This window comes from Chelonoidis abingdonii, chromosome 6 (assembly GCF_003597395.2).
Source record: "Chelonoidis abingdonii isolate Lonesome George chromosome 6, CheloAbing_2.0, whole genome shotgun sequence".
Classification (NCBI taxonomy): domain Eukaryota; kingdom Metazoa; phylum Chordata; order Testudines; family Testudinidae; genus Chelonoidis; species Chelonoidis abingdonii.
The window spans coordinates 63,262,463-63,275,051 of record NC_133774.1 but is presented as its reverse complement, the minus strand read 5'-3'; the positions used below and the strand labels follow the sequence as shown (position 1 = coordinate 63,275,051).

The 12,589-nt window shown below is 41.9% G+C and overlaps 1 protein-coding gene and 1 long non-coding RNA gene across 2 annotated transcripts in view; one reads left to right on the top strand and one right to left on the bottom strand.

Annotated features, from left to right (window-relative positions):
- Window positions 1-3,891, top strand: part of PCSK1 (proprotein convertase subtilisin/kexin type 1) — a 35,312-nt gene extending 31,421 nt beyond the window's left edge. Inside the window, exons 13-14 of the mRNA XM_032798666.2 lie at window positions 487-648; window positions 2,183-3,891. Coding sequence (XP_032654557.1) covers window positions 487-648; window positions 2,183-2,545 — 525 coding nt within the window. The 3' untranslated portion in view covers window positions 2,546-3,891. The remainder of the gene's footprint in view (window positions 1-486; window positions 649-2,182) is intronic.
- LOC116835665 (uncharacterized) overlaps window positions 1-12,589 on the bottom strand; it is a 136,071-nt gene that overhangs the window by 87,127 nt on the left and 36,355 nt on the right. The window lies entirely within an intron of this gene.

Genomic DNA, 12,589 nt, shown 5'->3' with positions numbered 1-12,589 from the left:
TAAAATTACTGTATTACACAGTCATGGTCCCAAACCCTATTGCTTGCAGTAGTGAGCAGTGTTACTACTGTACAACACTATTAAAAATCTATTGCTCACAGTGCATAAATCGCTGTCCAGTGGCTCAGAGAACAAGTACTAACAATATGAAATATCTGCTTTAGTAATTTTTGGCATTCTGTACCATATTTCCACCTCTAATGACTGAACTGATGATAATGATACTTATTAAAAACATACATGTATTTTTGGCGTATTTGGGAAAGTTTAGAATCACTGGACTCATTCTCATCTTCTGCTATGCATCATACATTATGTATCATATCAGCGGTATATTTCAGTGCTTGTAAATCAGCATCTAAATTTACATTTAAAAAGTACTGTAACCATTCATGTGACTCCTGTCTTTGTTGACATCAGCCGTCCTCTCTCTTCTCTCTCATCCCCTGAGTCTATGCTAATACAATACTCATGCTTGTCCTTTAGTCTAGGAGAATGCAGAATGAAGGAAGAATTGTGAACTGGAAATTGATTTTGCATGGCACTTCTACTCAACCTGAACACATGAAGCAGCCTCGTGTATACACATCCTACAATGCTGTGCAAAATGACAGAAGAGGAGTGGAGAAGATGGCAGACTTCGTAGAGGTATCTGTCACTTTGTGGTGTTTCCTACATATTTTACTTTTAATTCTTAAAACAATTTAGAAAAAATGGTGGTTTTCCTTTTTTGAATGTGCCTATCTCTCTATTCATTTCACCCAGCCCCATTCATTTGTGAGCTGTGTGAGTATTGTGATGTGATCTGTACCAATAATGGACTATTTCATTTATCTTGTGGTTTAATACGTGACATGAGGGACCTAGTGATCATTTTATGTTATCAGTTCTCAAAATGAACTATCCACTCAGTCTGTAAAGAAGCTGAATAATGCGTGTGGGGAGGACCTCTCCAACAATCAAGCTGCATTTTAGGGTCTAATCACTTATAATGATTCCAGTGGGAGTAGGATCAGGCCCTAAAAGAGCATGCCAGTTCTGGTGCCTGCCGTGAGGTTTGGAATGAAGCACCTACAAATGGTTCTGTGTAGTTTAGGGAACCTCTGATCCTGAATGTTTACCAGAAAACATGTTTACAGCCTCTGTGTCTGGGACTTAGTGCCAGATACATATGATCAGGAGCGGCGCCAGGGTTTTTGGCGCCCTAGGTGGGGGGTCCTTCCGCACCCTCGGTCCTTGGCAGCAATTCTGCGGAGGGGGGTCCTTCCGCGCTCCTGGTCTTCGGGGCACTTTGGTGGCGGGTCCTGGAGCGAGTGAAGGACCCGCCACAGAATTGCCGCCAAAGACCCGGAACGCGGAAGGATCCCCCGCCGCCAAATTGCCACCGAGGGTGGCAGAATGCCACACCCCCAAATTCTAGTGCCCTAGGCGACCGCCTAGGTTGCCTAAATGGAAGCGCTGGCCCTGCATATGATTATAATACTTTCCACTTTTAAAATACCTGCTTATCTGAAAGTTTTCAGAGCACTTCACAGGCATTAACTACATAGTCTCACATCATACCTAATAGGTAGGTAGGTATATTCATAGGATATATAGATATCAATTCATCAGGCTGAAGTAGCACAGCAACAGTCCACAACAGTGTATAACAGGAAGAGAAGTAAAACTATAGTCAGATGACACTGCAGACGGAAGTTGCTGGGCAGAATGTTTCTGGACATTTTTTTTATGTCTCATCTGAAACAGCACCCCCAGCAGAAATTTATTCACTATTTTGGGGTGTTGATTTAGTCCTGTTTGAGAGGGGAAAATGCCACCTACTGAGTCACCACTTCATGCACTAGCTCTGAGAGGTGTTCTTTCCAAGTTTGTACCCAATCCAACTGTATTCACCTTTTAAGATCTGCAGGGATAACTATATAATGTAGGATGGTAGCTAGGTACACAGAATAGGTAACCAGCTAGTAGAGTCCAAATTAACACTTTTTTATGATCTGTTACTTATTTGGGATATTAAACATTTTGCATAAGATATTTGCAATCCCTTTCCTAGTTCCAGTGGTTCCTAAATGATCAAAGTAGCATTTATTCATACACACAAATCCCTATTAATAACAAGGCCTACTTCAGTCAGCATTTCACTGATACCTAACACTTTTGATGCTGTTCTGTATTTTAGGATCATACCACGCAAGAGAACCTGAGTGCAAAACCCAAGGTCACTGAAGGTACCAGCAGTAGCACTGATAAAATGGGAGACAAAATCCCATCAGAGGCAATGCTTCGTCTATTGCAAAGTGCTTTTAGCCGGCACATGGCCCAGAATCGAGTACCAAAGAAGACTCCAAATGAAAAGTTAAATATTCCATATGAACATTTCTATCAAGCCCTTGAAAAATTAAACAAACCCTCCCAGTTAAAAGACTCTGAGGACACTCTGTACAGTGACTATGTTGACCTTTTTTACAATGTCAAACCATACAAACATAGAGATGATAGACTGCTGCAAGCCTTGGTTGATATTCTGAATGAAGACAACTAAAATATAGGGTATGGCACTGAGTTGGAAATATTCATGCTCCCCACCCCTGCTGCCCTTTTCTGAAGTATATTCTACACTTTACTCATGTGATTACTACTTTGATTGCTTCATACTTAACCAGGATGTCAAGCAGTGGGAAACAAATAGGAAGTGTAATTTGTTAGTGGCAAGGCACTAAGTTGAAGGGTATCAGTGACCACTGTATTGCAGGGCTTCTTAAACTTCATTGCACCACACACTGCTTTTGACAACAAAAATTACTACATGACCCCAGGAAGGGGGACCAAAGCCTGAGCCCATCCAAGCGCCGCTGCCCCAGGCGGGTGGGGGGTGGGGAAACCCAAAGCCCGATCCCCACTGCCCCAGGTCGGGGGCAGGGCAAAGCCCAAGGACATCACCCCCAGGCAGGAAGCCTATAACCTAAGCCCCACCACCCAGGTCTGAAGCCCTCAGGCTTCAACTTCAGCCTCAAGTTCCAGCAAATCTAACACCAGCCCTGCTGACCCCATGAAAATGGGGTCCCGACCCACAGTTTGAGAACCTCTGCTCTATTCAAATCTTGTCTTCATTATCACCAAAAGGGGTAGTTTCTTCCCTCTGGCATGAAATGCAATTATATTCCTCTGAAAATACTACAGCTCCACTTCAAACTCTGTTTCCTTTCTCTATTGTTTTCCACTTGATTCCTTTAGCAGGCAGTGTTTTTGAACAGAACTGCCAGTGCTTTGTGAACTGCCAAGGAATGGGGAAATACCATTTTCCCTGTAGTGAGCATATCAGTCCTTCTCACACCTGGTATTCTCACAAGACTTAATGCTGGCTGCAAATTCTGTCTCGTACAGATTCTAGAGCAGAGAGGAAGCTTGCAATGGGTTTGAGCTTTGCAGAAAGTTATAAATGAAGAGAATTCAGGAGATTAACTATTCTTTATGATCCATGGTTGGAAGAAAGCATTGGACTTGATTCTGATCACACACCAGGGAGTTACTCCTGATTTACACTAATCCAGAGTTACATTGGTGTAAAGGAGCTCGGAATCAGTAACTACAGTGTTGAAAATATTGCACAAAAGTCTGTGACCAGCTTGTCTTCTCCCTAATCTCACTGTGGCCTAAGGAGAGGACCTCTATCATCAGAGAACACGGCAAGACTGGATGTGGGCATGCCAATGGCGGATTGCAGCATTTCTTAAAACTTTTGGAGGGATGAGGGGTAAATGGAGAGAGAGAAAAAAACAAGATAGGAAGAAATTGTATAGGCCTGAAAAAGGAGGGAAAGAATAGATAAGAGGGGCCAAAAGGATGAAATGGAATGTGAGTAAAGAGGAGGCAGCAGTCAAAGACAAGGAAGAGAAAAATGAAAGGTCAGAGTCAGAAAAGAAAAGAGGAGGGAGAGGGAGATGGAGAGAAGTGCCTCAGAATGGTCCCTGCAACTCTTGTCAAGTGCTGCATCCAGAAGATCTGATTCAAACTGGGGGGACTGGCTGAGTGGAGGAGTCAGATCACCTTATCTAACGTAGGAAGACAAATTCTGGGACAAAATGGCTGAGGGATAGTGGATGTCAGAGTAGCAATGTTTCATATATTTATTTAATTGAAATCAAGATGGGTCCAGGGGTGCTGGAACTAGGAGAGCTAGGGGTGTGGCAGCACCCCTAGCTTGAAGTGGCTTCCATCATATACAGAGTTTATAGCTTTGTTCAATGGCTTGCAGCACCCCCACTATACAAATTGTTTCATTGCCCCGGATGGGTATAGGTTTTGTTGCTCATAGAGTCAAAAAATAGCGCACAGCTGAATACCCAGTTAAAAAATTGAGGGAACCCTGGGCAGGGTAATACAAGGACTGTAAGTGAAATGGAAAATGCAATGTTTCTCTACAATGCCAAAGATACCTGATATTGATATTGACTGGAATTTACATCTCTATCTATCTACCTATCTATCTATCTATCTATCTATCTTTTTCCAAACAGCTTTTAGAAATACTTGTCAGTGTTTCAGTATCTCCATTTCAAAAATGTGCTGGTATCTCTCAAAGTAGGAGCTTAACATTTTGCTAATACTTCATCAGATTGGACACAGACTTTCAAAGCTGTTGTGAAATTATGTTGTTTAAAACAAAACCTGGTTACTCTCATAGTAACGACTTAAATTAACCAATAAAAAATAGCAAGATTTCTTTTATAACAACTTTGAAAATCTCTGATTTCTCATTCATTTCAACAGTAGCATACATTTGTAGGGCCTAATTCTGCATGAAGCCAGCTTTACACTATTACAACTCAACTGATGTAAGGAATTTCTCCTGATTTTACACCAGTGTGAGTGAGAGGAGAATCATATTCTACCCGCTTTTCAAAGTTGTGACTTCCTGTTTGATCTCTCTCTTGTTACTAAATCTCCTCTTCTCTCTGTGCTAATTTGCAACATTTTCTTTAGCATGGAAAACAGTCAAAATGTTGAAATGGTCCAAACCAAAAAGCATTCTCATGATGTTCCTTAATTCTACTAGCATTTAGAGAGACAGGCAGTTCAGAGACAACTTACCTTGACTAATTTGAAAGGTAGCACTGGGCAGGGGAAAGTGCAGGATAATTTCCACCCGCGTTTTAGTTTTTAGAACAGGGAGCTACCCTGTCAAGAACACAACACTGCTAGGTTGTGTGTACAGCTGGATGAATAACTGATTTTCTGGTGCATTGGCAATTCCAAAAATGTTTTAATTTTATTTTCCGGTTGGCCTCAAACCCAAATCTTTCAGAATTCTCATTAAATCCAAAAGTAGAAAAAATTGTTTTGGGTCAGATATTTTGTTTGACTGAAAAGGAAATGTTTCATTTCAATTTCAAGAATTTTTTGTTGTTTTTTAAAATAAAAGTGAATGAAATTTGAAAATAAAAAGAACATAACATAGGAATGGCCATACTGGGTCAGACCAAAGGTCCATCCAGCCCAGTCTCCTGTCTACTGACAGTGGCCAATGCCAGGTGCCCCAGAGGGAGTGAACCTAATAGATAATCAAGTGATCCATTCCCTGTCACCCATTCCCAGCTTCTGGCAAACAGAGGCTAGGGACACCATTCCTTACCCATCCTGGCTAATAGCCATTAATGCACTTAACCTCCATGAATTTATCTAGTTCTCTTTTAAACCCTGTTATAGTCCTAGCCTTCACAACCTCCTCAGGCAAGGAGTTCCACAGGTTGACTGCATTGTGTGAAGGAGAACTTCCTTTTATTTATTTTAAACCTGCTGCCCATTAATTTCATTTGGTGGCCTCTAGTTCTTATATTATGGGAACAAGTAAATAACTAAAAAGGTGCTTCAAATCGCAAATCAAAATGATTCATTTAAAAAATGTCCAAAGAAAATATTTTGACATTTTCAGAAATTTTGTTTTTTATATATGAACAGTTAAGATAAAACACACACAAATTTGCTAAATGTTTTGGTGTCACCAAATCTGCATTTTTTGCCAGACAAAATTTCAGCTGCAAAATTTCACCTAGCTCTTGTTGTATCAGTCCAGCTCTATTGTTGGGTCAAGATTCTTAGAGGACAGCTAGTCCTCGCTGTAGGTGAAAATGATTACTGCTCACCTTTGGTAGCAGCAGCAGTAGCAACAATGTCCAGTCCGTGAATGCAGTGCTCATGTTAACCATGGAATATACATGACCCTTCCTTTGCTTTAAGCCCAGTCCCCATGCTGTAGCCAAAGTTTCATCAGAGACCAGCTTTAAAACTAACCTGCTGAAAATCTGTCTCTTGAATCTTTCCAACCCAGAGTATATTGTACAGATGTAAATTATTTTTATTGTTAGTCTTTTCTTGGTGCCTGTGTGGGTTTTGTGAAAATGTAAAAGGAAAAAAAAAAGACTAAAATGTTTTCTCTCAGAATTTTAAATTCTATTTTCTTTACAGGTATTTATAATATATCAAAGCTTTTATCAAACAGACAGAATTTTAAAAGGCATAATAAAATATATTAAAGCACCAGATTTTTCTTGAGAAAGAGACAATTTCATCCAATAAAGTATTTTTAAAAGGCATGTTCAACTACAGCTGCAACATGTATGTGATGTGATGTTAAAATTACATTTGTCTAATAATAGCATAATACAGTATGTTAGCAGAGCCCAGAGTGTGTGGTCTTAACGTTTTTAAAGAAAAGACAAAGGCAGGTTATGGATTCACTTAGCTGGGAAATATGAAATGTAATTAGATTTACAAAGGATGAGTGGCCTCATCCCTGAGACAGAGGCGGAGGGGGAGAGAAGATAATATATATTTTGTTGTATACAGAGAATTTACAAAGGATTTCTCTGGCAATGCAGAAGATGATATTGTGAGACTGATCTTCCACCATTCAAGTCAATGGGAGTTTTGCCATTGTCTTCAATGACAGCAGGATCAGTCCCTGTGGATCTGAAATATAAAAGCACTCTATTTGTCTGCGATCACTAAAAGAAGCACGTGTCTCACATGTACCAGCTTTATAATGAAGTGACACACGAGCATAGAGATCTTGATTTTTCCACTGCCTTGCATCAGAATAGCAACATTTAACATCTGTTTTGCAAAGCTGGTAAATAACAACCCAAGGTACCAGGCAAGGGAGCATCAGGCTCTTGTACAGTCTCACGGTAAATTGTCCATGGAGAATTTTCTTTGAAAAGGGGGACTCTTGGCTGGTGTAAGTCTGATGGAGATGTAGGGGCATGGCAAGGAAGGGAAGGGCAGGGGAGCCAGGGGCTGGACAGGGACCTGGTGGAGGGCAATTCTGGTATATCAATCTTCCATTGATATACGGCTCATTAGGAACCATATACTAGTTATTCAATTTAGAGTACACTCCATGCTGTTCTGATGTTAGCGCCAAACCAGCTCAGGGTCAGGAAGATGTAACTGACTCCATAATGTTCCCCTCATCCAGTCACTACTGCATCAGTAGTTCTCGTACACAGGGGAAAATTGAACCTTTAAATCTTAGCTTTCTAAAATTAAGCTAGGTGGAAAGGGTTAAAGTTCTACTATTTGTCACCTTATATACAGATGGTAGGCTTGTAGAAATGATATTTGAGTGCTCATTTCTGTGACTAGAAATAGAAGGAGGCAGCTGGTGAATCATTACAACTTATAGATTTCTGTTGGAACAGCAAACTAAAATCTCCCAGTGCCATTTTTCAAACATTACAGACTTTAGGAAGCAATAGGCTCCTAACCAATAGGCTCCTAAAGTCCGCAGTGTTCAGCTTTAAAAATAAATTGAAATGAAAAAATTGTAGGAAAACCTTTTCCAATAATTTCAGAAGCATTATTATGATTGGGGGAGTCTAAATAAACTATGTCCTTACCTTACTGTACCTACAACATACTTGCATAGTTAAAACCTTGCTATACAATCAGATGTGACCTTTTATAATGCCCATTTTATCCCAAGACCTGTGGATATACCCAGCCTCACAAAATGAGAACCCACCAGCTACTCATTCAAATAAATGGCATTCTGGAGACTCCAACCATAGAAAATGTATATTTTCCCTTGAATCAACTCCTCAACCATTAACGGTTCAGTTCACAGATTGAAAAGACTCAAGCTTCCATCCCATTAGGCATAAATACAAATTATTTAAGCAAACACTTTGCAAGCCTAATGACAGGCACTCATTAAAATTACCGTTTTGTTGTACTGTCACAATTTCTGAGAAAATGTGAAGCAATAAAGGATGGAAGTTTTGCTTCAAACACAAGGAATACCTAATGTAAAAATTTAAGCCAAGTACGGTCCAGTTCCATTAACATAACAGAGAAAAATAGAAAGATGGCGTATAAAGGAATAAATAGTTATCAGGAAAATAGCTCTTAATGGTTATACTATTTCAGCTATTTAGATCTCTATGACCGCATGTAGCTGAGAGTAAATCTTTTTCCTGTTGTGACATTCTTCACCAAGAATAAATGGATTTGCTGTTATTTCATGTTGTAACATTTTATTTAACTGTGCATGTATGTTATCAGTCAGTGCTCCAAATCATTAGTATGCAATATAATGCCATGCCATTTGTTCTGATAAGGAGATGCACTTAGAACTCAAGGCCTGCAGTTTTGCTTATGGTGATTTGCAAAGTGCCCCTGTGAAATAAAACAATAAAGGTTAGACTAAAAATCAAGCCATATGTCAGCTCCATTAAACGTAGTGAATTAGTGCAGTAGTCCTACATTTTAAGACTAAGTAGGCTATAGTGCATGGCACTGCAAACATCCAGGAAGCAAAGGGCATAGCCAATCAATAGCTCAGTCAAATATCCTATGGCTTATAGTTATAAACAAAAATATTAAAAACAGATTTTTAAAAGCTGTAGCTATTAATTTATCTCTATTATTTAATAGTATTTCAGTGATTTGGCTCTTAGACTGATACAGCATGCCTGAAAGATGTTTTTCAAAAATACTTAAAGATGTAAGAAACAGACTGTCCGTTAAAAATGTGTTTGTCATGGGCAGAGTGGACCCTGACTCCTATTAAAGGGGCCAGTCACCCTGTGACAATATTTAGCCATTAACTTCCATCAGCTCCTCTCAGGCCATTGCAGTTGATCAGCCATAAAGAAGATGCCATTAGAAGAAAGCTTAAATACATATTTATATGATAAAGCCATTTACATTGATGGCAGAGCATGGCGTTATTTGGAAAGAACAGGAATGGCAGAGGGTCATGCAGAAGGAGCAACAGTGTGATAAAGGCCAAGTTCTAAGCTGCTTTTTGTTTCCTTGCTTTTCTTGATTTTGTGTCAGGCCTTAATATTAACAATATATGGACACTTTTTTTTTGAACTGTTAATGTGATAAATAGCTGATTTACATACTGCTATATATCTGCCCTGGTAGAAAACTGACCCTTATCCATAACGAACTGTTGATATTTCTAAATTAGCAGTAAACTGGGAGCCTTTAGGGTGGAGAGGGTTACATTGTTTTTAAAAGAAATATTTGAATAATAAGGCTATGTATATCATTAGGTACAGTAAGTGCTTGATCTTGGATCTTTCATGAAGACACTACAGTGAAAATTTTTCCAAAGTATCTATTGATTTTGGATTGTTCGGGTTTTGGGAGCCCAATTTCAGATACCTGGGGTCTGATTTGCAGTGAGGCTGAGTATCCATAACTCCAGCTGATTTCAATGAGAGCTACTGGTGCTTAGTATCTCTGAAAATCAGGCTTAAGCTGTATCTGGTTGAGCACCCACCACAAAATGGAAACACTCCAAATCAGTGGCTAATTCTTAAAAAATTTGGCCTCGGTATAGTAATTGGGTCAAAGACTGCACTCTCAGAGGGTGCGGTAGGGTGTTTACACTCCAGTTGCCCAGACGGAGTCTAATAAACCCAACAAGCCACAGTTGAGGGGAATTAGGTGGCTAAGTAATCCCTTGACTGACTGAGGAAGCCCAGCTGAGGAGTAACGAACTGGGCTGGGACTATACAGACAGGAAACTGGTAGAAGAGGATGTAGCTGGGAAATAGACTGCAGTCACTTCCTAGGGAAAGGGAGGAGATTTTAGAGGCTGCAGAGACCAGTAGCTTGCAGTTGCTTCCCAGGAGGAGAGAGTCATGAACCTGGCAAACCTGGGGGGCAGTGCTAGATGGTAAGAAAAAGGCACAGTAAGGTTCAAGGAGAATCGACCTTGATTGCTGGCTTAGAGGGTCCCTGATCCAGAAACCAGAGTAGAGGGTGGGGCTGGGTTCCCCTGCCAGCCACTGAGGGAGAAGCACTATGTGTCAGTGAATGGGAAGATTGTCCAAAATTGCTAAAAGAAGACTTTAGTATCCTGGAAGGGGAAAATATGTACAGTGACCTGGCTGGAGGGCTGAGTATGAAGAGTCCGCAGTAGCTTGTGGAGCAAGAAGACGGCTGGAGACTGACAGAGGCGAAGAGATGGGGTGGAATCATAGGAAGAGGTGTTGACTGTGGCCTGGTCTACACTACGCATTTAAATCGATTTAAAGAGCGTTAAATTGATTTAACGCTGTACCTGTCCACACTACAACGCCCTTTATATCGAAAAGCCTAAGACCGACGACCACCCCACGAGGTAGAGTAGCGCAAATTCGATATAACAATCAGATTACCGTGTGGTGGATGGAAATCGACTTATTGGCCCCGCGACGTATCCCAGAGTGCAACGCACTACCCTCTGGACAGCAATCTGAACTCAGGCGTGGGCAAGGTAAACAGGAAAAGCCCCACGACTTTTGAATTACATTTCTGTTTGCCCAGCGTGGAGCTCTGGATCAGCACGGGTGGCGATGCAGTCTCAAATCCAAAAAGAGCTCCAGCGTGGACCGTACGGGAGATACTAGATCTGATCGCTGTATGGGGAGACAATCTGTTGTATCAGAGCTCCGTTACAGAACACGAAATGCCAAAGCGTTTGAAAAAAAAATCTCCAGGACACACAGCGTTGCGTGACAAGTGTAACGGGAAGCCAGAAACTCAAATGGACGCTCATGGATGGAGGGGGTACTGAGGACTCCAGCTATCCCACAGTCCACAGCAGTCTCTGAAAGTATTTGCATTCTTGACTGAGCTCCAGTGTCTGTTGGTTCAAACACAGTGTCTTAGGCGTGGTTCAGGGGAATAGCTCCTCGGACTTGAGTGATGTTCTATCCCCCCCCCACCACCACGTGAAGAAAAGGGAAATAAATCATTTCTTGACTCTTTCATGTTCACCGCTATGTGTACTGCATGCTGTGGAGACGCGATTGCTGCAGCAGTGAGAGGCAGTATCCGCTCCTCTCCTCTGCCTCCCCGGTGGTAGACGGTACAATGACTGATACCATCGTTGCCATCAGCCGTGAGTGCTCCTGGCTGGCCTCGAGGTGAGGCTGGCCGGGGCGCCTGGTAATAAATGGGAATGAACTCCCAGATTACGCCCAGTAGATGGTACAGAACGGCTTGGTAACTGGTCTTCATCAATAGCAACTGTGGGCCTGAGCTTCATCAGCCCCTCCGCTTTCTGCTGTTAAAGAAAAGATTCCGTTACTGCCTGGACTGTCATAGCCCCGGGAGGCTGCTCCCCCTCATTTTAATCTCAGCTAACAAGTCTCTGTTTCTTATTCCTGCATTTTCTTATAACTCATTGACACAAACGGTGGGGGACCTTGTGCCAACGGCTAGCCGGAAGGTTGGGGAGGAGGGGAAGCAACGGGTGGTGTTGTGCAGGGGCACCGCCTGTGAATACTGACACGGAACAGCTCGTGCTCTGATACACTGGTCCCTCTAATACACTTGCCCCTTATCTAGCAGGACTGACTCTATTTTTAAAACCATAAGGGAGGGATTGACTTAGTCCCAAAGTGAGTCAATCCCAATTTTGCTTTTGCGTTGCTGCGCCCCGGCGATTTCAGGCAGGGGCACTTCATGATTAGCAGCGGACAGTACAGAGGGAGAGATAACCGTCATCTCATTGCCAGTTTTCTCGGCAGTAGACAGTACAGAACAACCGAACCATCTCTGCTATCATTGCAAAAGCAAGTGAATGCTGCTGTGTAGCGCTGGAGTAATCCGCCTCTCTGTCCCGTGGCATCCAGTACACATAAGGTGCCGGAAAAAAAAAAAAGCTGAACAGTGCTTCATGGTTGCCGTGCTATTGGCGTCTGCCAGGGCAATCCAGGGAAAAACGGCGCGAAAGGATTGTCAGCTGATTGTTTTCCCGAGGCAAGGAAGACGATGACATTTTACCCCAGAACCACCCGCGACAAATAATGGATTCAACCCAGAATTCGAAGGAGCGGGGAGACTGCGGGAACTATGCGGATAGCTACGGAAGAGCGTACCCACAATGCACACTTCAGAAATCGACGTTAGCCTCGGACCATGGACGCACAACGCCGAATTACTGTGCCTAGTGTGGCCGCATGAAATCGAATTTATAATATCAGTTTTATAAAACCGATTTTAGCTAATTCGATATTATCCCGTAGTGTAGACGTGGCCTGTGTGAGCTGGTTTGCAGAATGACCAGGAGGAGGTGCCATCC